This window comes from Meles meles, chromosome 2 (assembly GCF_922984935.1).
Source record: "Meles meles chromosome 2, mMelMel3.1 paternal haplotype, whole genome shotgun sequence".
In the NCBI taxonomy this organism is placed as follows: Eukaryota; Metazoa; Chordata; class Mammalia; order Carnivora; family Mustelidae; genus Meles; species Meles meles.
In genome coordinates this window covers 121,829,229-121,852,685 of record NC_060067.1, presented here as the reverse complement: position 1 = coordinate 121,852,685, position 23,457 = coordinate 121,829,229, and the positions used below count along the sequence as shown (strand labels likewise).

At 40.9% G+C, this 23,457-nt stretch overlaps 1 protein-coding gene across 5 annotated transcripts in view; it reads left to right on the top strand.

The window, feature by feature from the left end:
- The window catches only part of AFF1 (AF4/FMR2 family member 1), a 203,663-nt gene that overhangs the window by 135,969 nt on the left and 44,237 nt on the right, over positions 1-23,457 (top strand). For 2 of the 5 annotated variants that reach the window (XM_045989736.1, XM_045989755.1), the window contains 2 exons: positions 17,196-17,240; positions 22,301-22,387. In XM_045989736.1, coding sequence (XP_045845692.1) covers positions 17,196-17,240; positions 22,301-22,387 — 132 coding nt within the window. The remainder of the gene's footprint in view (positions 1-17,195; positions 17,241-22,300; positions 22,388-23,457) is intronic. The other 3 variants (XM_045989745.1, XM_045989772.1, XM_045989764.1) reach the window with 3 other exon arrangements.

Genomic DNA, 23,457 nt, shown 5'->3' with positions numbered 1-23,457 from the left:
TATGGCTCAGTACAAGGGAAGAGATTAAAAGTTCTTTCCTGTCAGGGCCGCCATTGCAGCCTTTTGCACAAAAGACGGTGGCCTAGTGGCACCGGTGAGGGCTGGCAAGGGGATGTAGGAAAACAGGGGAGCCTTTTGCCATGTAGGAAGGCAGTAAGACATGCTCACAGAGGTAAGTGCCCTCAGTGAACAGCTGCCCCGCAGTAAGTACCAGCAAGTGCAAGCCTGACGCTCAGGTGGGGAACAAGGAGGTGAGAAAGTGAGGCCTCAGAAGAGGAAGAAACCTCTCTCCCTCCCCCTTTCTCTCTCTCCATCCTGCCCTTCTCTAGTTCCCTCCCTTCCTCTTCCCTCCTCTTCTCTTTTGCTGCCTCTGCAAGGGGTAACATCAAAGAGGAGAAAGGTCAGAGTAACCTCTAGTTGAGTGCTGCTGCGTGCCTGACCTTCTAAACAAGGTCAGTAAGCTTCCAGCCCCAGGTGTTCGGCCCCTCCCACAGCCCCTCCCTTGCTATACACTTGACAGGTAGCAGACAGGTGGTGTGGTGTGGTGCGGCTTTTTTTTTTTTTCCTTCCCCTTTTGGCTGTCACTAGAGACTGAATACCTCCTGAGATTTTCCCGGTTGTTGGTTTGGATTATGGATTTTTCTTTCTCTGTCACTGTCTCTTTCTAATGAAAGAATGGAGTAAAAGTAGAAAAAGTACAACGTTATTGTTTTCTATCTGTATGCAGTCACAGCCCATTTTTGGCAATGCTTTGTAAACACTTTAAGCCGTTCTTTACCACTTAGATTTCTTTTCTTTCTTTCTTTCCTTTTTTTTTTTTTGGTCCATCTTTCAATCTCTGGTCTTGAACTTCCAGATCTCTTGGCAAATACTGATGGTTTCTTTTGTCTTTCTAAAGTAAAGGTACAAATGGAAGATATTGGCAGGTTAAAAGCTTGTGTGTTTGTGTGTGTATACATGTGTATGCTTCCCCTCTCTCCCTCTCTCTCCTTTCCCCCCCTTGGCTTTTATTGCTTTGCTGTTGTTTTCCAGCAAATGGAACTTGAGTCAAATTCAAATGATTGTGGGGCTCCTGCTCAAATTTTAACTTACAAGTAATAATTGATTTTCGGCAGTAAAAGAATATTTTGAAGTAATTTTACTTTGATACAGGCAAATGTAGGAGATGGATTTTAGCATTCTTACAGTTATTTGGTTCTTAATTAGTTTATTCAGCATAGTTCATGGTCACATAGCCTTTGTCTCTGTGGGATGTAAATTTATGTGCTGAAAGGCTGGTTAGAGAAGATGACAGTGTTTTCATTTTTTCCCCTTTAGAAGGCAGAATTTGTTTAAGATTAAGCAATAGTGAACCTTGTTTCAACAACAAGAGAGTGGAGAAGTTGGGCAGAAGTAACAAGAAAGGAGGGAGAACCCGGAAGTTACTGTAGTGTGAATGTTTCCTTGATTGATATAAATTCATGTTATACCTTTGAGCTCTTTTTTTTTTTTTTTTTTTAAGATTTTATTTATTTATTTGACACACAGAGAGAGCGCACAAGTAGACAAGCAGCAGGCAGACGGAGCAGGAGAAGCAGACTGCCTTGCTGAACAGGGAGCCTGATGAAAGTGGATGGCAGGACTCTGGGATCATGACCTGAGCTAAAGGCAGATGCTTAACTGACTGAGCCACCCAGGCACTTCTACCTTTGGGCTTTTTTAAAAGTAGGAACTGTGTACTAAAATGAGTTGGAGGATCTATTAGCTTCAGATTTAGGAAGGGATAGAGTTTTTAAGTGACTTAAGCCTGTCACAAATAATGTTTGTTTTAAGAACTTGTTCTAATTAAGTCCAGAAGAAACTGGCTTATTTTATCCTAAAAAAAGCTTTTCAGAGAATTTTATTAAGGAAACAATGTTTGACATTGAGATGGCTCTTAAAAGTTTTACTAAAAGAGGTAATAAAACAGGGGTGCCTGGATGGCTCAGTGGGTTAAGTCTCTGCCTTTGGCTCAGGTCATGATCCGAGGGTCCTGGGATTGAACCCTGCATCGGGCTCTCTGCTTGGCGGGGTGCCTGCTTCCCCCCTCTCTCTGCCTGCCCCTCTGCCTACTTGTGATCTCTCTCTCTCTCTCTCTCTCTCTCTCTCTCTCTCTGTGTTAAATAAATAAATAAAATCTTTGGGGGGAAAAAGATTTTGTTTATTTATTTGACAGAGATCACAAGTAGGCAGAGAGGCAGGCAGAGAGAGGGGGCGAAACAGGCTCCCCGCGAAGCAAAAAGCCCACTGAGCCACCCAAGTGCCCCTAAATAAAATTTTTAAAAAAGAGGGATAATAATACAGATAGGACTTCCTGCTCTGGAGCCTAAAATTCTTCAGGTTCACTTACTGTTACTTGGTAGACAGCATTATTGTGGCAGTATAAATAATACTGCTTATTTTTACAGAGGACTCGGCTGTATACCAGTTAAAGAACTTTAGAGTGAAAGGACTTTTTTTTTTTTAAAGATTTTATTTTATTTATTTGGCAGACAGAGATCACAAGTAGGCAGAGAGGCAGGCAGAGAGAGAGAGAGGAGGAAGCAGGCTCCCTGCTGAGCAGAGAGCCTGGTGCGGGGCTGGATCCCAGGACCCTGGGATCATGACCTGAGCTGAAGGCAGAGGCTTTAACCCACTGAGCCACCCAGGTGCCCCTAGAGTGAAAGGACTTCTTAAATAGTGTGTGCCCTTTCCCATCCTCATCCCCTAGGCTGGCACTGTGATTATGATACTGTCAGTAAAAAAGTGACCTGTGCTCCAAGAGCATCTTCTCCGCAGGCCGTGTGCCAGGTGTAAGGAATCGTCAGGAGAACCACAGTTGGATTTATGTACGCTGAGATGTAATTTACTTCTGCTCATTTGACCCTCCCTTCTCTTAAAGGCAGTTTTCAAAAGGAGTTGTTTTGTTGCCACTGTTAGAATGGTCGACCATTTTTTCATATATTCTCTCTTCTCTGGTATCTAGGTTCTGTAGCCTAGGAAATCAGGAATGACTGTAAATGCAAGAATATTGTGAATTATGACAGGTAGGGTTGACTTACCCTTGCCTTAAAATACTCAGACAGGGCGCCTGGGTGGCTCAGTGGGTTAAGCAACTGTAGTTCAGGTCAAAGTCCTGGTGTCCCGGGATCGAGTCCTGCATCTGGCTCCCTGCTCAGTGGGAAATAAATCTGCTTCTCCCTCTGACCCTCTCCCCTGTCATGCTCTCTCTCTCAAATAAATAATACAATCTTCAAAAATAAATAAATTAAAAAAAAAAACAACCCTCAGGCAGTCTTAGGTTAAGGGCTCTGGGCTTAAGTCAAGAGTACCTTTAAAACGTCACTGCAGGTGTGTGTCGGTGTTGAGAGAATGAGAAGAGCTGGGAGAGTGAGAGCGGAAAATACGGAGCTGGGGAAAGCTGGGAGCCGGGTCACATGATGGGCATGAACTGTTTGCTGCTGCAACTTTTACAATAGTGATCATATATAGTCTGAATGTTTAAAATGCTTTAAATTCAGCAGGTATGAGGGGCGTCTGGGTGGCTCAGTTGGTTAGGCATCCGATTCTTGATTTCACCTCAGGTGGTGATCTCAGGGTCATGGGATTGAGCTGGGCATTGGGCTCCCTGCTCAGCTCAGTCTACTTGTCCTCCCTCTGCTCCTCTTGCTATTCACACACTCTCAAATAAGTAAATAAATAAAAAATAGCAGATACTAGAGTACATTTATTTTACAAGCAAAGACTGTTTTTGATTTGCACATATGAAATACCTATTTAAGATACATACAAGACTAAAATTTATTTTACTTATTTTTTTGAGAGAGCCAGTGCATGAGCTGGGGGAGGGGCAGACAGAGAAGGGGAGAGAGAATCCTAAGCAGGTTCTACGCTTAGCGTGAAGCTGCATTTGGGGCTCTGTCTCACCACCCTGAGATCGTGACCTTGAGCTGAAATCAAGAGTTGGGTGCTCAACCAACTGAACCACCCAGGTGCCCTGCAAAGAAAAAATTTTTATATATATTTATCCTGCCCCTTGTATTTATATATTAAACAAAGAAAAAACAAGAACTAGTACTTGTTGAGTGACTAAATATTTGTTCAAAACATTGTTATTAAACTTTTTCACTTTGACCAGTAGAGTAAATCACTTTGAGATGAGCTTTACTAGGAGCTTGTCGCAGTTTGTCTAAACTTTCAGACCAAATTTACGTACAAAGATGATGCAGGAAAAGGAAAAGATTATTAAGTCTACCAGAGAGTCAGTGGAATTAGTAAACTTTTTTTTTCCTTAAAAAGAATGACTGAATCTGGTTTTTAATAGATTTTGGAAAAGCAAAATTACCTCTTCATTTTAGGTCCTCTTTGATGATACCATTGAATAAGTGATTTGTAACCATTCATAATGTTACAATATTAAATGAATTCTACTTTCCCCAAATGATCTTTGGCCCTTTTTCTAAACCCAGGCAAGCAACCTGGTTGTTTGTTACTTAACATTAAAGCCCCAAGAAACGGGGGAATTTACTTGTTCAGAATTAGATATAAAGGGCAAGGCCATCTTTATTTTCCTTCTCTCCTCTGTTTATTATAGTATCAGTAATCCCCAAGGTAGTTTGAAGCTCAAATTGCTTCCTCAGAGCATATATGCCTGCTTCAGTAATTTTCTGTCTTTTTTTTTCCACTGGGTTCTGTTTTTTGTTTTGAAAAGTCATCATGCCAGGAGACAGACAACCCACACCTAGCCCAGAGGGGACTGTTGAGATTACTCTTTTGGAATAAACCCAAGATAAAAATCTTTATGTTCTTTCAGACAAAGCAAGGATTAAATGGCTTATCTTATTCATATGACTTCAGTTTCTTTCAACCTAATCCAGAAACTGATGGAAAATTTTTTTCTGGTGCCTCTCTAGGCTTAGCTTTTGCTTAGCTATGGAAAAAAAAGTCCAGGCACCCTATGTAACATTAGAATTAGACATGGTTCTTGAACACTTTTGCCACTTAAGTTTGATAGACACATACACTCAAAGGAGGAGCAGTAATACAGGTTTATGTATCTATAAATCCAGTCGTGGTTGACAAAGTAATTTAGTAGTGTTGTTTTAGACTCAGAACCATCAGTTAATATGATTTGTGAAAGAGCAATCACATGCACGTGCGTGTGGGAGAGAGAGCAAGCGGGCATGAGCACACACGAGTGAGTGGGGAGAAAGAAGGGTGGGATAGAATTGGGGGTAAACATGGTCATCAAATACCAACTGCAGTGTAACACCCTCCCTACAGTGATATATTTTAATTGAAAGACTTCATGCTTTGCTGATTAATGTACCCACTCAAATTTAAAAAAATTAAGTCTCTCTTAGAGAAAACTGTTCAGATTGTTTCAGTGAATAGGGTTGTTTCTGGAAGGAATAGATCATGTAGTTTGGTTCATTTGAAAGAACTTGTCAGTTTATCATCACTGGAACCAGTATCCAGACTTGTTCCTGGAGATGCCTCTTTCTCGCTCTTTACTCTTCCTTCTTTCTTTTCCCTTTCCCTTTCATTCCTTCCTTCCTTCCTTTTTTTTTTATTCTTCCTTCCTTCCTTCCTTCCTTCCTTCCTTAAAGCAGTGCCTTTTTAGCCACTCTTACTAAATCATTCATGGTTGCTTAGCCCACAATGGGCTTCATGGGGTCTCATGTGATCTTTCATCAAAGGCCCAGTGTTTTCAAGTCTTAAGAGCATTGGAGATTTCTGATACCTTATTACATGCTGAATGGTAGTGGTTCCCAGCCAAAAAGTTAGAAAGTTGGTGCATTACCTAGATTAGACAGAAGTACTGTCAAACAGCGGGAAGTTTTTTACATTTGTTTTTCATCCAGGTTCTTTGTTTTTAAGTCAATTAAACCTGCCTCAGGTAGACCCCCTTCCACTTAACTTTTATACCAAGAAAACTAGTTGACATCATCATAAATAATATCTACTGAAGACATTTCTGTATATAGTGCATAAACATAAATAGTTCTTTTTTAAAGATTTATTTATTTATTTATTTGACAGAGAGAGAGAGAGAGACACACACACACACACACAGTGAGAGAGGGAACACAAGCAGGGGGAGTGGAGAGGGAGAAGCAGGTTCTCCGCCAGCAGGGAGCCTGATGTGAGGCTCGATCCCAGGACCCCGAGACCACGACTCGAGCCGAAGGCAGACATCTAATGACTGAGCCACCCAGGCGCCTCAGTATTTTTTTTTTTTTTTAATTGGAACTGTTACCTGTGGCTCTACAGAAGCCTTGCAAATACATTAAAATGTACACACTCAGGTGATCTTAGGAAAATAATAGTAATAAAATAAATGAAACCAACACTTCTAGTACTCACATTCATTTGTACATTTAGATGAAGTTTTTACAGTTATGTATGTGGGGAAGGCTAGTCACTGTCAGTATTTTTATTTATTTAAAACAAATCTTAAGAACTAGATCCTAGGTTCCATAATGAAAAGATACTTTGTTTTAATAGAGATCTAAACAGAATTTCCAGACTATTTTAAGTAGTTTAGTTAATATAAACTGAGCTTTTATAAATTTCACACATTTTATTTTATTTTTTATTTGACAGAGATTACAAGTAGGCAGAAAGGAGGAAACAGGCTCCCCGCTGAGCAGAGAGCCTGATGTGGGGCTCCATCCCAGGACGACGCTGGGATCATGACCTGAGCCAAAGGCAGAGGCTTTAACCCACTGAGCTACCCAGGCGCCTAAAATTTCACACATTTTAGAAAAATTAAATATTAATGATACTAAAGCAAATTAGGTAAAATCAAAGTGCCTAGAAAGGAACTGGAAACATATTCATAGTGATCTTTAAAAGTTCAGAATACTTCTGGTGAGGCTTTATAAGTTTCAGTAATGATATTTAGGGTTCTTTTCATTTTTAGTTTGCTTTAGTTCGTGAAAGACAAGGAAATAATAATTTGCCTATAAAAATTGCAGTTTACCTAAAGGTGAACTTTAGAATCAGGGATATTAGCTTTTGTTTAATAAGTGAATTGGGGTGTCACCACACCTTCCAGGCTTCCAGCGTTCTTCTGTGTTCATCCCTAGAATATTTCTTGATGTCCTGTCTCAAGGAGACACATGCCTTTCCTTACCCCAGACCAAGCATGCCTGATGTACCCCCTCTCCCACTAGTCATGCTCTCCTGTTTACTCTTTTTTTTTTTTTTAAAGATTTTTTATTTATTTATTTGACAGAGAGAGATCACAAGTAGGCAGAGAGGCAGGCATAGAGAGAGGAGGAAGCAGGCTCCCTGCCGAGCAGAGAGCCCGATGCGGGGCTCGATCCCAGGACCCCGAGATCATGACCTGAGCCGAAGGCTGCGGCTCAATCCACTGAGCCACCCAGGCGCCCCTCTCCTGTTTACTCTTACATCTGAAACTTTGCCTGGAGAAATTCACATCCCCATACTCTTTGAGTAAAGAACATCTGATGGGGTTTGGTGGTGGTGATGGAATTTTGTTGTAATATATATATATATATATATATTTTAAGATTTTATTTATTTATTTGACAGAAATCACAAGAGAGGCAGGCAGAGAGAGAGGAAGGGAAGCAGGCTCTCCGCCGAGCAGAGAGCCCGATGCGGGACTCGATCCCAGGACCCCGAGATCATGACCCGAGCCGAAGGCAGCGGCTTAACCCACTGAGTATTGAGGATTTCTGATTTTTAAAAGTGTCATTGTTCTGTGAAGATGTCTGTCTGGAATGTTACAAGTGAGAACAAACATATTGCTTCTAATATATAGGAAAAAGAGAATTTGCCTAAAATACTCATACTTTTTGGTAAGTTCATGTTTCTGAATTTTGTCAGAGATGCCATGAAATGACAAAAGCAAATTTGTTTCACAAATACTGCTTGCTCATTTGTGTTAGTCCAGAATTATGCTGAGGTCTTGGGAGACACAGAGATGAATAAACCCCTACACCCCATCAAATAAGAAACGAGCCTGTGGAAAACAGATGAAAACACTAAGGCTGTCTTTTAGAGTTGAAGGTAGGGAGTCAAGGAGTAAGGAGACTTCCAGAAAAGGTCTGCCAGTGTTTGTGACACCCCTGTTTCCACATGACCGCTCTTTCTAGAGCCTCCAATATAAGTAGAAAGCATGGTCTTTTCCATAGTAAATTTTTGGTGGATGATAACTGTAGGTGACCTATAGATCCCTCATCACCTGGGTGGCTCAGTGGATTGGGCCGCTGCCTTCGGCTCGGGTCATGATCTCGGGGTCCTGGGATCGAGCCCCGCGTCGGGCTCTCTGCTCCGCGGGGAGCCTGCTTCCTCCTCTCTCTCTGCCTGCCTCTCTGCCTGCTTGTGATCTCTCTCTCTCTGTCAAATAAAAAAAAAAAAAAAAAATCTTTAAAATGATTTTGTCCCTTACCATTGTCTTTCCTTGAAAAATTTATTTGGCAAGCTATAGATAGAGAGTTCTGCAATTGGCATGACGTTAATTGTGGTAGCCTTCATGTGTGGCAGACAGTTTGGCGTTTAAAAAAAGGGTTCCAAGGAAATGTGATTCTTTGCTACATATTAGAGTGTATCACATTTTAAAGTCTATTCAAAACCTTTCCATTATTTGAAAATATTTGGGGAGCGATAGGAAGGTGTTTAATATTTTAGAATTTAACAGTTAAAGTTGGCTTGCAATTTACCAAATACTATTACACTGTTAAAGAGTGCCCTGTTCTGTCTCCAAGCTCATTATCCCTCCTTCCATATTAACGATCTATAATTTTGTTTTTAAAAATATTTGTGCCATAAGTGTGCCTATAAATCTGTCTAGGGATCTTAAAAAGTCTTCTAAAATACCGGGTGTGGAAGTAGACGTTTAGATAGTTGCCCAAAGGGCATCATGCTTCTGAAACCTAATATTTCTAGCACCTTTATAACTTTCCAGCCTAAGTAGGCACACCCAAGCCATATGAGCGTGTTCTTGTAATAGGCCTCACTGTTGAGGGAATTTACTTTGTATTCACAGAATAAAATTAATTTTGTGTCAGAACCTTGCACAGGCAGGCCTTTTGGTTTCCTTCTCTAATCTCTTGGAAATGCGGATTACAGCATCTTCGTGATAAACGCCTGCATTTGTTTGTATGGCATTAGCTTTAACATATATTGTCTTATTTCTTCCTCACAGCAATGCTGTGAGGTTTTGTGTATTTCATATGTGGCTGGTCAGTATTTAAGTATTTTGACTGATTCTAAAAAAGCAAACCCAAACAGTGCACCTCTTTCAAGGACTTTGTGGGTTAGTTTGGGAAGAAAGAGTGAATTAGCTAGGAGACCCTGGCCCATGCCTTAACAGTAATCCCAGATTTCCACAGGAACACTTCACAGGCGCGGATGGAAGGCTTACGGCAAATCTGCGGGCAGCCCTGCGAGCAGCTCGGCGCACTGAGCATTAGCTGGGGCAAGCGCAGAGCAGTGAGGAAGAAGCTGGGAATAGATGCACATAGGTGTGTTTGGGAGAAGGAAAGTCACTTAGAGGAAGACTAATGGAAAGTAAAGACAAATGTGGCAGAAGACATTTGACTGTACTTTGAGTAAAAAATTTTATCCCTGTTTTTACAAATCTCAGCCTGATTTTGTATTTATTTATGAATAGATAATATATTTTGTGATACAGAATTTTAAGGATAAAAATATGTACATAGAAAAGCTTCCCACTGACACCCCCCGCCCCCTAATTCTCCCTTCTGGAAGCAGCTGAGGTGCCAGGCTTCTTCTCGTCCATATTCTCAGTGGCGTTTCAGGTAAAATTAGTAACTCCACCTTCATGTTCTCTTCCATCATCTTGTCACTGATACAGATCCTGGCATACACTGCACCTATTTTTTTTTCCTTTTTCCTTTATGTTTATTGCTTAACAATAAATCTTGGAGATTGCCCCCAAATCAGTACATGAAGACGGTCCTCATTCTGTCATACCTGCATAGTACTTCTGTGTAAGGGGCACGTTATCGCAGTTTTCTTAGCCAGTTATCCCTAGATGGGCATTTAGATTGTTCCCAGTCTCTTACTATTTGCAAACTAGGCTGAAGTGACTTTGTATAGATGCCTGTGTGTACACCTAGAAGTTGGTGCTAGAAGTCACATTGCTGTGTCAGAGTACAGAAAATTAAAATTTGGGGGCTTTCGCCTAATTGGGGTCTTCCAAAGTTGTGACCTGTTACCCTGCCACCAGCCAGTGTATCAGAGTGCCTGTTTCCTCATAACTGTCTTACAGATACAGTATTGTCAGTTTTTTGTTTTGCCAGTCAGATAGGTGAAAAATAGTTTCTAAGAGTAGTCCTAATGTTTCTAAGGAGGAAACAATGCAAAAAATTTCCCTTTTGTCCCCAGTACATTTATTTCCAGTGGTCTGTTACTTAAGACATTGACATATAATTTGGATGAACTAGTGTGTAAGAAGTCTCGAAAGCTAAAATCTGGAAATTTATTTTCATGTTCTGAGTTCTGAGCCTGAAAGCATACCAGCAGATGTGTAGTGGTTAGGATTGGTAATACTATCCCTTTATCACCATCAGGAAATCATCCCAAAGAACTTGAATCTCAGGCGGCATTAGAGAGCCAGTCCTCAGCAGGGCCAGAGCTAGAATCCAAGATCTTCTGGCTTCCTTCCTCTGCATGCCGCCTTTGTGCTCCCTGCGGTTCCTGGTTAGTGATAACTAAGGGTGTTTGAGAACAGCATTGTTACAAAAGTGCTGCTCTGTTGAAACTTGAGAGACTTAAGATACAATATTGCGCAGGGCTTCCTGGTCTCAGTGGAGAGGTAGAGTTCTTCCCTTCAGCTCTTTTCAGCTTACTAAAACAAACTTGAGTCATGCTTAAAAGACATTTACGAACATATTTTATTTTGATATCAGTGCATTTCTGTATGTTTACAGTGTCATTTCAAGAGGAGTGAGAAATCAGAACGAGGCCAGCATTGATGCCTTTTCTGGTCAGACGCACCTGTAGTGCTAAGAGGCAGTTAGCTCTGAATCCCAGAGTACTAACTACTTTGTATGAACAGAGACAAAACGCTGTTCTTTAAAAAATGTGTTTGGTCATGCATAGGACAACTGGAATCACGTCCCCTCCTTAAAATGCTAAAACGTGTTTGTCCCTTGCCCCAATGCTGGAAGTGTTTGGAAAGGTAGTTTTAACACTGTTGTGAACCCAGCCTCAGCCAGTCCAGAGCATTGTGTGAATTCGGACATGTACCTTAATTTCTCCAAATTTCAGTCTCACTTTAAAAAACGGAATAATACCTACCACAGAAGTTGATAGGAGAATTGGAGTGTTATACAGAATTCTCTCAGAGATTTATTTTGTTGTTGTCAAAGTGTAATTGACACACAATATTAGTTTCAATTGTACAGTTCAACCTTTATATACATTATGGAGTGATCACCATAATAAATCTAGCTACCATATGTCACTATACAAAGTTGTTACCTGTTATTAAGTATATTCCCTATGCTGTACATTGCATCCTGTGCCTTACTTATTTTATAACTGGAAGTTTGTATCTCTTTATTCCTTTTCCTCAGCTGCGCCCCAATCTCCCCCCCACCCCACAACCAAATTGCTCTTTGTATCTATGAGTTTATTTCCTTTTTTAAATCTTTCCTTTTTTTTTCTAAGATTTTATTTATTTATTTGACAGAGATCACAAGTAGGCAGAGAGGCAAGCAGAGAGAGAGAGGAAGGAGCAGGCTCCCTGTTTAACAGAGAGCCCGATGTGGGACTTGGTCCCAGGACCCTGAGATCATGACCTGAGCTGAAGGCAGAGGCTTAACTCACTGAGCCACCCAGGCGCCCTCCATTTGTTTTTTTTTAAAGATTTTATTTATTTATTTGTCAGAGAGAGAGCACAAGCAAGTATAGTGGCAGACAGAGGCAGAGAGAGAGAGAGGCAAGCTCGCTGCTGAGCAAGGAGCCGGATGTGGGACTTGATCCCATGACCCTGGGATCACGACCTGAGCTGAAGGCAGCGGCTTAACCAACTGAGCCACCCAGGCATCCTGCCCATTTCTTAATTGGATTGTTTTCTGGATAGCAGCAGCAGCAGCAGCAGCAGCAGCAGCAGTAGTAGTAGTAGTAGTAGTGAGTTCTGTGTGTATTTGGGGTGTTAATCCCTTATTGGCTCTATCATTTGCAAATATTCTCCTCTCCCATTCAGTAGGTTGCCTTTTTGTTTTGTTAATAGTTTCCTTTACTGAGCAGAAAACTTTTAGTTTGATGTGGTCCCATTTATTTATCTTTACTTTTTGTTCTTGCCTGAGCAGACAGATCCAAAAAAGTACTGCTTAGACCAATGTCCAGGAGATTACTGCCTGTGTTCCCCCCCACCCCCCGAACTTCCATGGTTTCCGGTCTTAGATTTAAGTCTCTAATCCATTTTTTAGTTTATTTTTGTGTATGATGTAAGAAGGTGATGCAGTTACATTCTTTTGCGTGTAGCTGTCCAGTTTTCCCAGCACCATTTATTTAAGAGGCTTTTTCCCATTGTATATTCTTGCCTCCTTTGTTGAAGATTAATTGACTGTACAAGCATGGGTTTATATTTCTGGACTCTATTCTGGTCTCTTGGTCTCTGTGTCTATTCTTGTACCAGTACCATATTGTTTTGCTTACTATAGCTTTGTAGTATAGTTTGAGATCAGAGAGTGTGATACCTTCAGCTTTGTTCTTCTTTCTCAAGACTGCTTGGGCTGTTTGGGGTCTATTTTGGTTCTGTACAAATTCCAGTACTGTTTGTTCTAGTTCTGTGAAAAATACCATTGGTGTTTTGATAGATGACACTGAATCTGTGGATTCTTTTGAGTAGTATGAATGTTTTATTTTTGGGTAGTATGGACATTTTAACAATATTCTTCTAGTCTATGAGCATGATATATCTGTTTATTTATTTCTATTATTTTCAGTTTCTTTCATCAGGGTCTTGTAGTTTTCAGAGTCTTGGTCTTTTACTTTCTTGTTTAAATTTATTCCTAGGTGTTTTGCATGGGTTCGTTTTTGGATGTAATTGTAAATGGGATTGTTTTCTTTTTCTTTTCTTTTCTTTTTTTTTTTTTTTTTAAGATTTTATCTATTCGACAGAGATCACAAGTAGGCAGAGAGGCAGGGGGTGGAGGGTGGGGAAGCAGGCTCCTTGCTGAGCAGAGAGACCCAGATTTGGGGGGGGGGGGGTTGGGATGAGTCCCAGGACCCTGAGATCATGACCTGAGCTGAAGGCAGAGACTTAACCCACTGAGCCAGCCAGGCGCCCCCTGGGATTGTTTTCTTAATTTCTCTTTCTGATAGTTACTAGTATACAGAAATGCAACAGATTTATGTATATTATTTTGTATCCTGAAGCTTTACTAAATTCATTTATTCTAATAGTTTTCTGGTGAAGTCTTTAGAGTTTGCTATATATAGTATGTCATCTGCAAATTGGGACAGTTTTAATTATTTTCTAGTTTGGATGCCTTTTGTTCCTTGTCTGATTGCTGTGCCTAGGTCTTCTAGTTACTCTGTTGACTAAAGTGGCAGGAGTAGGCATCCTTGTCTTATTCCCCATCTTAGAGGAAAAGCTTCTAGCTTTTCATAGTTAATGTAACGTTAGCTGTGGTATTTCATTTTTATGTTTCTGTAATGAGGGCCAGATCTACAATTGATGGGGATGTTTAGTGCCGTCTCCCCGCCCCTGCCCCCCAAGCCAGTGATGTTGCATTTTACAATAGATGGTATCAAATAGAGGAAATAATAGTAGGTAAAGAGGTTAATGCCATGCCAGGTACAATAGGTATTCAGTAAGTAGCTGCTATCATTTTATTCTTAGTTGAATAGAATTCCGGTTCCTGTGTTAAGGCCATACCCTAGTGAGGAAACGAGGTCAGTCTACACACGGACACCAGATTTGTGAGGTAGCCACAAGTGGGCAGGAGGGAAGAGCTGCACTCCCCTAGGAACCTAGATGTTGAATGTGAGGGACGGCAGTGGGATTTGTGGTTGTAGTCACCGTCTACACACTGGGAGCAGGAGCTGGACGAGGAAGGGACCTGCGAAGTAGAACTTCCCAATTTGTGCAGCTAGCACAGATTTTCCTTGTTGTTGCTTTTTGTCACCTCTTATTCTTTGGGGAGGTCTTACCTGAAGATCTTCAGCCTTAACTAGGCTGTGCTTTAGAGAGGCTTAGTGTTTACTTCCTCTTGGGCTGCAGTGTTTGTTCCAAGGAGCCTGGATTCTCCCAGCAGGAATGGCAGAGCTCAGTGGGAGACCCTGTGGCCAAAGTGGATTTTAAGTAAGGGATTGGGCCATAATGGTTTGTTGAACTTCCCTCCCCTTTTGGAAGATCTCCTTCTGGCAGCAGACTTGGAGGTGCCAGACTGTACTTGATGAAACAAGGGAGCCTGTCCTTAGATCCTTCTCTGCAGACACATTGAAACACATATGTTCTTAAACTAGAGTCTCTAATTTGGGTCGGCAAAAGAGTAGAGATCAGAATCTCAGGTAGATGGAACATAAAATGGGCTCGTGTTATTCAGACTATCTTGGACCCTCCCCTTTGTTAAATACCATTTTAGAAATACATCCTGGTACTCACAGAGGTATTTAAGAGCGAAGGGACATTAACTCTCTCTAACTTACTCTTAAACAGTTCAGGGTAGATGGGTGGGAGAGGAAAAATAAAAAACAAATGTGGTAGGATGCTGACATTTGGGGAATCTGGGTGAACGGTTTGTGGGAATTTTGTTTCTATTTTCTATTTTCACAACTTTAAATACAAAATTATTTCTAAAGAACAATTTGAAAATATCTTGAGCATCTTTCCACACAAGCCCGTACATTTACATTATTATTTTACTCCTCTGTAGCACACACTGCTGTGTGGAGGTACTGTGAAGGTCTTTAGCTAGACTCCTATTTTTGGGTATTTGATTATTTCCAATTATTTGCTATTACAAACAGTGCTGCTCGGAGGTCTTTAAATATGTTGATATCCTCATGTATTTGGAATGGAATCCCTGCACTCCACTGAAATATTCCCACTCTCATAGTGGACCTAATAGGAAAAATCACAGTAAATGAAGCAAATTAAACGAATCAATGCTTGAACCTAAGACCTTACTTAAAATTTTAAATGGGTTAAATGGGTTAAAGTTTGTCTACTTAGCAATATTTATCTTACCCAGATACTAATAAATTCTGAGCTTTAGAAAAATTTCTTCAGTTCTACTTCGTCTCATGTAATAAAGCTTTAGGAAAAAATCTTTCAGTGACATGAAGCATCTTGGCTAAGTGTTGACTCCTTGAATAATTACGAAGATTGGAAAGTCTTTTATTAGCGTCATGAAGTTATAGCCTTCACATCTCATTCTGTCAGAAGCGGTGGGCAAATCTTTTTCTCTCTCATTCCAACATGCTTCACCATTTTCGTTGATTCCCAGACATGTTGATTGGATTCCCATTCACATTCCAGGAACAGATGGAGATGAGGGGACTGTTTGACCAGGGTGGGTAGTAATATGCTATATGCTCTATTGTATTGATTCACCTTCAACTTATAATTGTTATTTTTCCTGATGATGCATGTGAAAAATTAAAACCATAAAATATTCGTACATTTTACTCTCAGGTCAAAACAGCATTCAGTTCTGTTTCTGGCATTTGTACTAAAAGGTTTGGTTATTAGTGTTTGGCCCAATTTTTAGGCATCTCTTAATGGTTTTGAAAAAACCGAAAAGCAGGTAAGGAAATGTAGTTAGTGACATGCAGAATGCCTAAAGGCGGATCTGATAGGACATCAAGGGATACCCTTGATTCTTTGGTTATACCGTCTAACTTCCTCAAAAATATCAAAGTGCAAACATTGCAACACAGTTGTTCTCATGAAATTTACATGTTTTAAGACCAGACCGGGTCAGGTTAAATCACATTTGAACATTGACATGCCCGTTCAGTTGATCCACCACAGGGTGAGTGTTGTGTGCTCTTTTCTTTCCTTTGCCTTCATCCTTAAACTGGAATGGTGAGTTAATGAACCCTAGATCAGGAATTGGCAACTAATGCTGTGTTAAATTGCACTCAGATTAGAAATGAGAGCCAGGAGAAAACCCCTTTCTTCTCCTCTCCAGCTGTGAGGCAGGTATTGGACCTGACAGACTGGGAAGACCGGTGCTTTATGCACACAGTAGTGGCAGTCACAGGAGGGGTGTGTGTTGTATAGAACTTGCCCAGGGCACTTGGCTCTGAATTGACACAGAGCAAAAAATTGCTTTTCCAGTGAAAAGGATGAGGTCATGGGATTTGTTTCATGTCCTAGTTAAGGAAAAACGGTTTTTGTTTTGTTTTTAATGTTTTTTGTTTTACTTTTCCATTTTATTTGCACTTAAAGACTATAAAAATGACATTTCCTAGACACTGGCCGTGGTGGTGATAGTAGCGGTAGCAGCCCTCATTTGTTTAGCTGAGAATCCGGAAGGCGTGTAAGTTGTAGATCAGCCAGGTCACTAGGAAAACTCCTCTCTCCCTAGGGTCTTTCTCTGGAGAAATATGGGGCATGTTCGTATGTACATGTGTGTGTATACATGGGCACATATACTGTGAAATGCTGACTTGAAGGAGGGGTAGAGACATAAGAGTGAATGTCATTACTTTAAAGACAGTCTTTGGCCAACTAGATTATTACCCAAAAAAATCTAAACTGTCCTTGATTTGGTGTTAGCCTCTTTCCTGTGGGCTCACTGAGGTGTCCACATGATTTCCATTGCTGTGTTCATTTCCCTTGGCTGGCTGTACAGATGTTACTACGGAGCAGGCTGTGACCCGTTTCCTGTCTTTCTGCCTCCACTTTCGTTATGTCTGTTATTCCTCTAGATTTACTGATTTTCTTTAAGGTACACGTTTGCCTTTGGAAATGTTGACCTGAGGGTCCAAATTAAGTCTCCATTGGTCTCTAGCAGAACCGTTTCCCCATGGATGAAGTCAGGTTGGTCTCTGGTCTTGTTCGCTCCAGAATGTGAAGCTCCTACTACTCTGCCAGTGAAAGGTGGTCCTAAGGTGGTCACCCTTGCAGCAGTGTTGCTGAATGAATACCAGCACCCACTAGACCCATCGCTTGAGTTGGATTTTGTTTGTTTGTGCTAAGCTTTTCCTTCTTTTTTTTTTTTTTTTTTCACTTTTAGCAGACCTACTCCAGTGAAGTTCATTGTGTTGAAGAGATTCTGAAGGTGAGTTCCTTTACTGTTTCTCCATTTGAAGAATTACTGAAGGAAGTAGACAGATACCCATTGACTTTGACTTTAATGTACAGTTGCCATTCCAAACCCCTTCAAACAGTTCCCCTCCTCACACCTTCCAATGCAAAATAAACCAGAATAGGAACAGAGGGACTCCTTAAGAGCCTAACGGAGCTCTCTGACAGATTCTGTTAAAGTGAAGTCTACAAGCTGCAAGGCATTTGGACTAGAGTTTCAAGACCTCGCTCAGGTTTTTCTGATGGTTGTTCATAAAGACCCACAAGAGTGGCTCACTTCTCAGGAAGAAAAGGCCTCTTTATTTAAGGGGTTAAATAGTGCTGGATTTATCATTCTTGGTATTTTGTAGGTCACACCCAATAGGTATAGCCTCATCTTTCGTGAAGCTGTGAATTTTTAAAGGAATTTTTAAAAAAGCAGTAGAAAGTGAATGGACAGCTGTAAGCCTGCCTTGAAGGGTGTTTCTTGAGATGGTGCCATGAACAGTTGTGCTGCTTCTGCAGATACATCATTGAACCCTTCATGTGTGGGTTCAAGGCTTTTTGCACAAGGACAACAAATGCCTCCTAGAATTCAGCTCCAGGAAAAAATAAATCCATTCTCCGCATGAAGCAGCATGCTTTCTTTTTACCAGAGAAGAATTATATAAGTTGTTGAGTTTCCCATTTTGACTTTAATTTCCAGGAAATCTAGAGCTAAATTTAATGCCCCCCCCCCCCCCCCCCCGTACTGTAAATAGTAGTAACTAAGGGTTTTATTTCTCATCCTTTTTCTTTGGCTTTTAACTTTCCTCTGTGTGGGATTTCATGACATTCTTGCTTTATCTTTTGCCATAAGTTTTCTGATTTTATTTTTGAAGTGGAAATTTACATGACACATGGACGTATTCATTTGTATCATCACTGCTCACTTTCCCTCAAAATATATGCTTGTCCAATTTTTTCCTTTAATTTTCCGTTGTAAAGTAGGGTGGGACTGAAACCAGTATTTTTTTTTTTTAAGATTTATTGATTTATTTTAGAGAGAGAGTACAATCAGGGGAGTTGGTTTGGTAGAAGGAGACGGAGACTCCTCCCAGAGCCCAGTGCGGGGCTTGATGTCATGACCCTGAGATCACTACCTGAGCCGAAACCAAGGGTCTCAGATGCTCAACCGACTGCGTCCCCCAGGCGCCCCTGAAACCAGTAATTCTATAGCTTACCTTCTCACTTGCAAAATTTTTGACTAAGGTAGTGCCCAACCAGATGTTTAGAAAGTAGTCCCATCATTTTTGTTTTCTTTGTCCCCTACTTTTGAAGTTAGGATCTTCTGAGAAAGAAATGTCTCTAAGAAAACATGCTTTGTACTGCTAGTATTGAGCAATATTTCTGAAGCAGCTCGAACGATTAATAATAGACAGGTTATCTTGATCAAGCTTTTGTTTCATCCTTTCCTTCTGGGATTTCTGAAATCCTTTGGTATGATGAGTCATAAAAACAACAGATGACTTCGTTATAAAATAAGCTTTAGCATTTTCTCTGAAAGTGTATGTGATTTGTTTTATAGTTATTACAAAAGTAAATGCAACAACGTAGATAAGTTTGTCTTCCGTGTATGTAAAATGCTACTCTTAGGTTTTGATGTGGGTTAATATATTACTTGTGGAATCCCTTAATTAGGATGATGGTATTAGAGCACCAGACGAGCAATTTTAATTTAATAAACCCATTTAATAAACTCTCCACCTCTAAGCCAACATCACTTTGATGGCTTCTTCCTTACCTGGAAATACATGAAAGTGAATGGTTAATGCAGGCAACCAGAGGAGTATTTTCATTTGGAAATTGTACAGAAACGAGACAGAAGGCTGTCCTAGACTGAGGAGGGTCACAGGCCTTTGCCTTTGCAGAGACTTGGAGTCTGTGCCCCTTCTTTTCTCCTCTCTTTGGAGCTCCAGCTACATCATGCGTACTGCCCTGGGCCTTGGTTTCCTTGCTAGTAAATTGAAGGTCCTGGGCTAATAGATGATCTCTGGCGTGTGATCTAGCTCCCCATCTCTTGCTGATCCTGATATTTTCCTCTGCCTCATGGTTCTTGTTCTTCTCTTGTACCAGCAATCTATGAAGATCGCCAAGAATCCTAACGCAAATCTTTCTGATGGGCAATAGAAGCAGTAAATAGTTCTCTAACAGAAAAAAATCAGTCATAGACAATACTGTTTGGTTCTCTGGTGGAAATATTAAAAATGGAAGTGTTTAATGAAGGGGAGGGGGTGGCCTGTATTTCTGAAGGCTGATGGGGTAAGGAGATACCAGATAGACACTACTAGAAACTAGGAATTGGTCCTGCACGAGCTCCAGACAGGGTACTGTGCCCTCATGTCCTCAGTGGGTGTATGGAAACAGCTCGTGTTCTCCCCTTACAGTGTGATGGCCTGGGCAGCCTTCAGGGAAAGTCAGTGCAGTCCTCGGGGACATGACCTCGGTCTTGCCTCCCAGTGACGCTGTGACAGTCAATGGCAGCACTAGCGTTGGTTCATTCATTTATGCAACAAATGCCCATTAAGCCTCAAATACTTTCCTAGGCACTGGGGATTCCGTAAGAAAAAGACTTGAGTTCTTGCTCTAAAGGGGTTTGTGGGGAAAGATAATTATGTAATAAAAATGTCAGGTATTGCTAAGTACTGTGAGTCCTATGGCAGGTGAATGAAGAGGAAAATGCAAAAAACCTTTGAGGTGGTAACAGGTCGGTGTAATAGAATAGCATCAGGAGCTAGCCGGTGTGTCTAGAGCAGAAGGAGCAAGGTGGAGAGCGAGAAGCTATAGCATCCATGGTGCCTAGAAGCCAAGACTGAGGCAGGTGTGATGATAAGTTATTGCTAAGGTAGGTAGCGAATTCCTGGCCTTGCATGCAATTCTGGGCAGCCTCCTCACCTTATGGCCGCAATTCTCCTAAGGCCTAACTCCCTCCAATACGCTAGGCATTTAGGGAAGTATATAAATTCTTTCAGACTGTTGGCAAACAACTTAGGGCCTGAAAGAGTTTATGTACTTTCCAACGGCCTAATTTAATAGCTGGGGCAGCCTTGGGCATTGTGAGTACAATAGACATTTTCTGGGAATAATTGGTGACTAAAAGTCATAGATACCATTGGGATTCTAAAGACATTCTTGGAAAACGAAGAGAGGGGATACTTTCAAACACTTCAATTAATTGCATTTTTACATTGTAGCAATATAATGATCCCATTCCTTAGAGGATAGTAAAATAAATAAAACAGCAGGGAGCTCTCTTTGGTGCAGTATTGAAATTCTTGAGAAACTAGACTTAATTAGAAGTTAGGATGCTTTTAATTTATTAAGTACTTTCTATGACCATGTATCTAAACACTACATAAATTATCGCCCCTCAGGAAAATAAGTGGTCTTAGTTCACCTCTCACTGAGAACAGGTGCCAGAGGGCTCAGGCTCCCTGGGGCTGGTAAGGAGCAGAGTTCAGATTCCAGTCTGGGATTTGAGGACAGAATTCCTCCTTTGTGCTGCGCAGAACAGAGGGTTAGTCTGTGGGCAGGGGTATGTCTTCACATACCCATTGAGCAAAATTTAAGAAAGCTAGCCTCAGAAACTTTGCTTATCCCTGTGGCAGATCACTTATGTCTGTCCTGGGGTGATAGTCCAGAGAGCAGCTGTGGGAAAAGGCAAGGGAGAAGGTGCAGAGGTTGGGAATGGAAATACTACTAGAGATCCATCTCCAGTTGTTCAAGGATCAGGTGGCATTTCTGTGGTAATGGAGAGGTTGCCCGCACTCTGAAAAGAGTGCAGTGTTCTGTAATATACTGTGTTGTACAAGTGAAGAAATTCAGCACAGTCTGGGGTCATCAGCTTGCTGGTAGAAAGTTGCCTGTCCATCTTTAAGCCAGTTTCCCAGGCAAGTGTGACACATGTGGGAATGAACTTCTTGCTCTTAGACCGGAGGAACAAACCCACGCTTGTGTTCTCAGCCATCAGCCTGATCCAGTCATTCTGCCTCAGTTTTCTCGTGTATAAAAATGAAGGGGTTGAGGGACACCCGGGTGGCTCAGTCGGTTAAGTGTCTGCCTTCAGCTCAGGTCATGATCCCGGGGTCCTGGGATTGAGCCCCATACTGGGCTCCCCACCCAGCAGGGAGTCTGCTTCTCCCTCTGCCTGCTGCTGCTCCTCTTTATTGTGCTCTCTCTGACAAATAAATAAAATCTTAAAAAAAAAAAAAAAAAGGAGTTGATGTGGTCTCCAGTGCCGTTTTAGCTCTTTACCAAAGTGTGTGTGTGCGTGTGTGCACACATGCAGGCATGTATTTGTGATTAGACATGTTTAATCTGACCTGTTTTCCCCCAGTTCTTCAGCAAAGCAGACTATTAAGTCATGAGTGTGCTTAGAAAAGAAGAATTCATGTCAAGATAAATATATTAATTTGTAAGGGAGAAATCTTGCCTCCATGAAAATAGTGAATAGAAGTGAAACTTCTGTTACTGGAAAGGGAAGGCAATTTTTTAAGGCCCCTTCCTCCAAAAAAAATTTCGTATGTACTAATAGAGTGTATCAGGGGAGGGTCAAATCCATTAAAACTCTCCCAAGTGGAACAAGTGACCTGAATTACTTGTTTGCTTAAGTCAAACAGGAAAGTTCTTCTTCCTTTGAACTTAAATAATTCCAGGAAATGCAATAAAGAAGCTGAAGGAGAAAGAAAGCATTGAGTAGAGACTCCATGTTCCCAGTTACATAAGCTCTGTTAATACCTCTTACTGTTTATGTGCTTTATACAGTATTAAGACCGTTCATGTTCTGCATTTTTGATTTTCTTCTTTGAACTGATTTCTGTTTGGTGAGTTGGAGGTTTTCAGCGTTTGAACATAACCTGTTAAGTAGGAGTCTTTTAAAAAGTAAAATAACTTTTAAGATTTCACTTTTTATTTACCACCAGTGCACTTTACATTTAGTTTAAAAAGTTAACTTATGTAGCAATAAGTGTTCTATTTATAATTTACTTTATCTTTCTTTTCCAAATCTCTTCCCAGGAAATGACCCACTCATGGCCGCCTCCTTTGACAGCAATACACACGCCTAGTACAGCTGAGCCCTCCAAATTTCCTTTTCCCACAAAGGTAATTCCGTCCAAGTGCAGCAGGCACTGTATCCACTCCCGTTCAAAGTCTGAAGTATTGTTGTGATCTAGATTAACCTAGCACTGGCTGTTGAAATCTTCACAGATTAGGTTAAATTCGCCACTAATTTAGCTTCTTAAAGTGCTTCATAATGTTTTCAAACACTTCACTCTCCAGATTAATGTAAGAACATCTTATATATGTTTGTACAAGGTTTTGTAGCTTATGAAAGTTTTGGGGGCTTTTCAGTCAATTCTCTAATTCGAGTCTTTTTACTTAGACATGGGAAAACAGAAGTCCAGGGAAAGTCAGCAAGGTAGTTGTCCAATTCCTCATCTGGAATTTAGGTACATGTGTAACACATAGATCTTAGATTTCTCATGCCTCCTAATTTCCTTCAGGTTTGCTGTGATCATCTACGTTAGTGCTGGTTTTAGTAACAAGTGGATCAGTTGCTGACTTGCATGTTTCCGTTGAAGTAATTTTGAACAATGTGGTTTTTGTTTTTTTTAAGATTTTTATTTATTTATTTGACAGACAGAGATCACAAGTAGGCAGAGAGGGAGGCAGAGAGAGAGGGGGAAGCAGGCTCCCTGCTGAGCAGAGAGCCTGACGCGGGGGCTCCATCCCAGGACCCTGAGATCATGACCTGAGCCGAAGGCAGAGGCTTTAACCCACTGAGCCACCCACGCGCCCCTGAACAGTGTGTTTTAAACACTCCCATTTTCCTTTGCTTATTTGTACTTTGGGATAAGCTTCAGGGCATAGAATAGCACCTTCAGATCTGTGTTCTGTCCAGGTTGGTATACATGCATACTGTTAATATATCATAGCTATTTCTTTCCATGATACTGTTTTCAAAAGAGGTTATATCTACCCAGACCTGAATTTGTTGTATTAGATACTTTACATATTTTCTCATGATAGTTTTTTTTAATGTTGTTCTTAGTTACTGGCTTTAAGGTAAAACATTATACTTTGTGGAAATAAATAAATAGATGTTTGCTCAGCACCCAAGGAAAAATAAATTCTAGGTAAGAGTAGAAGAAATAAGTAATAAATAGGAAAAA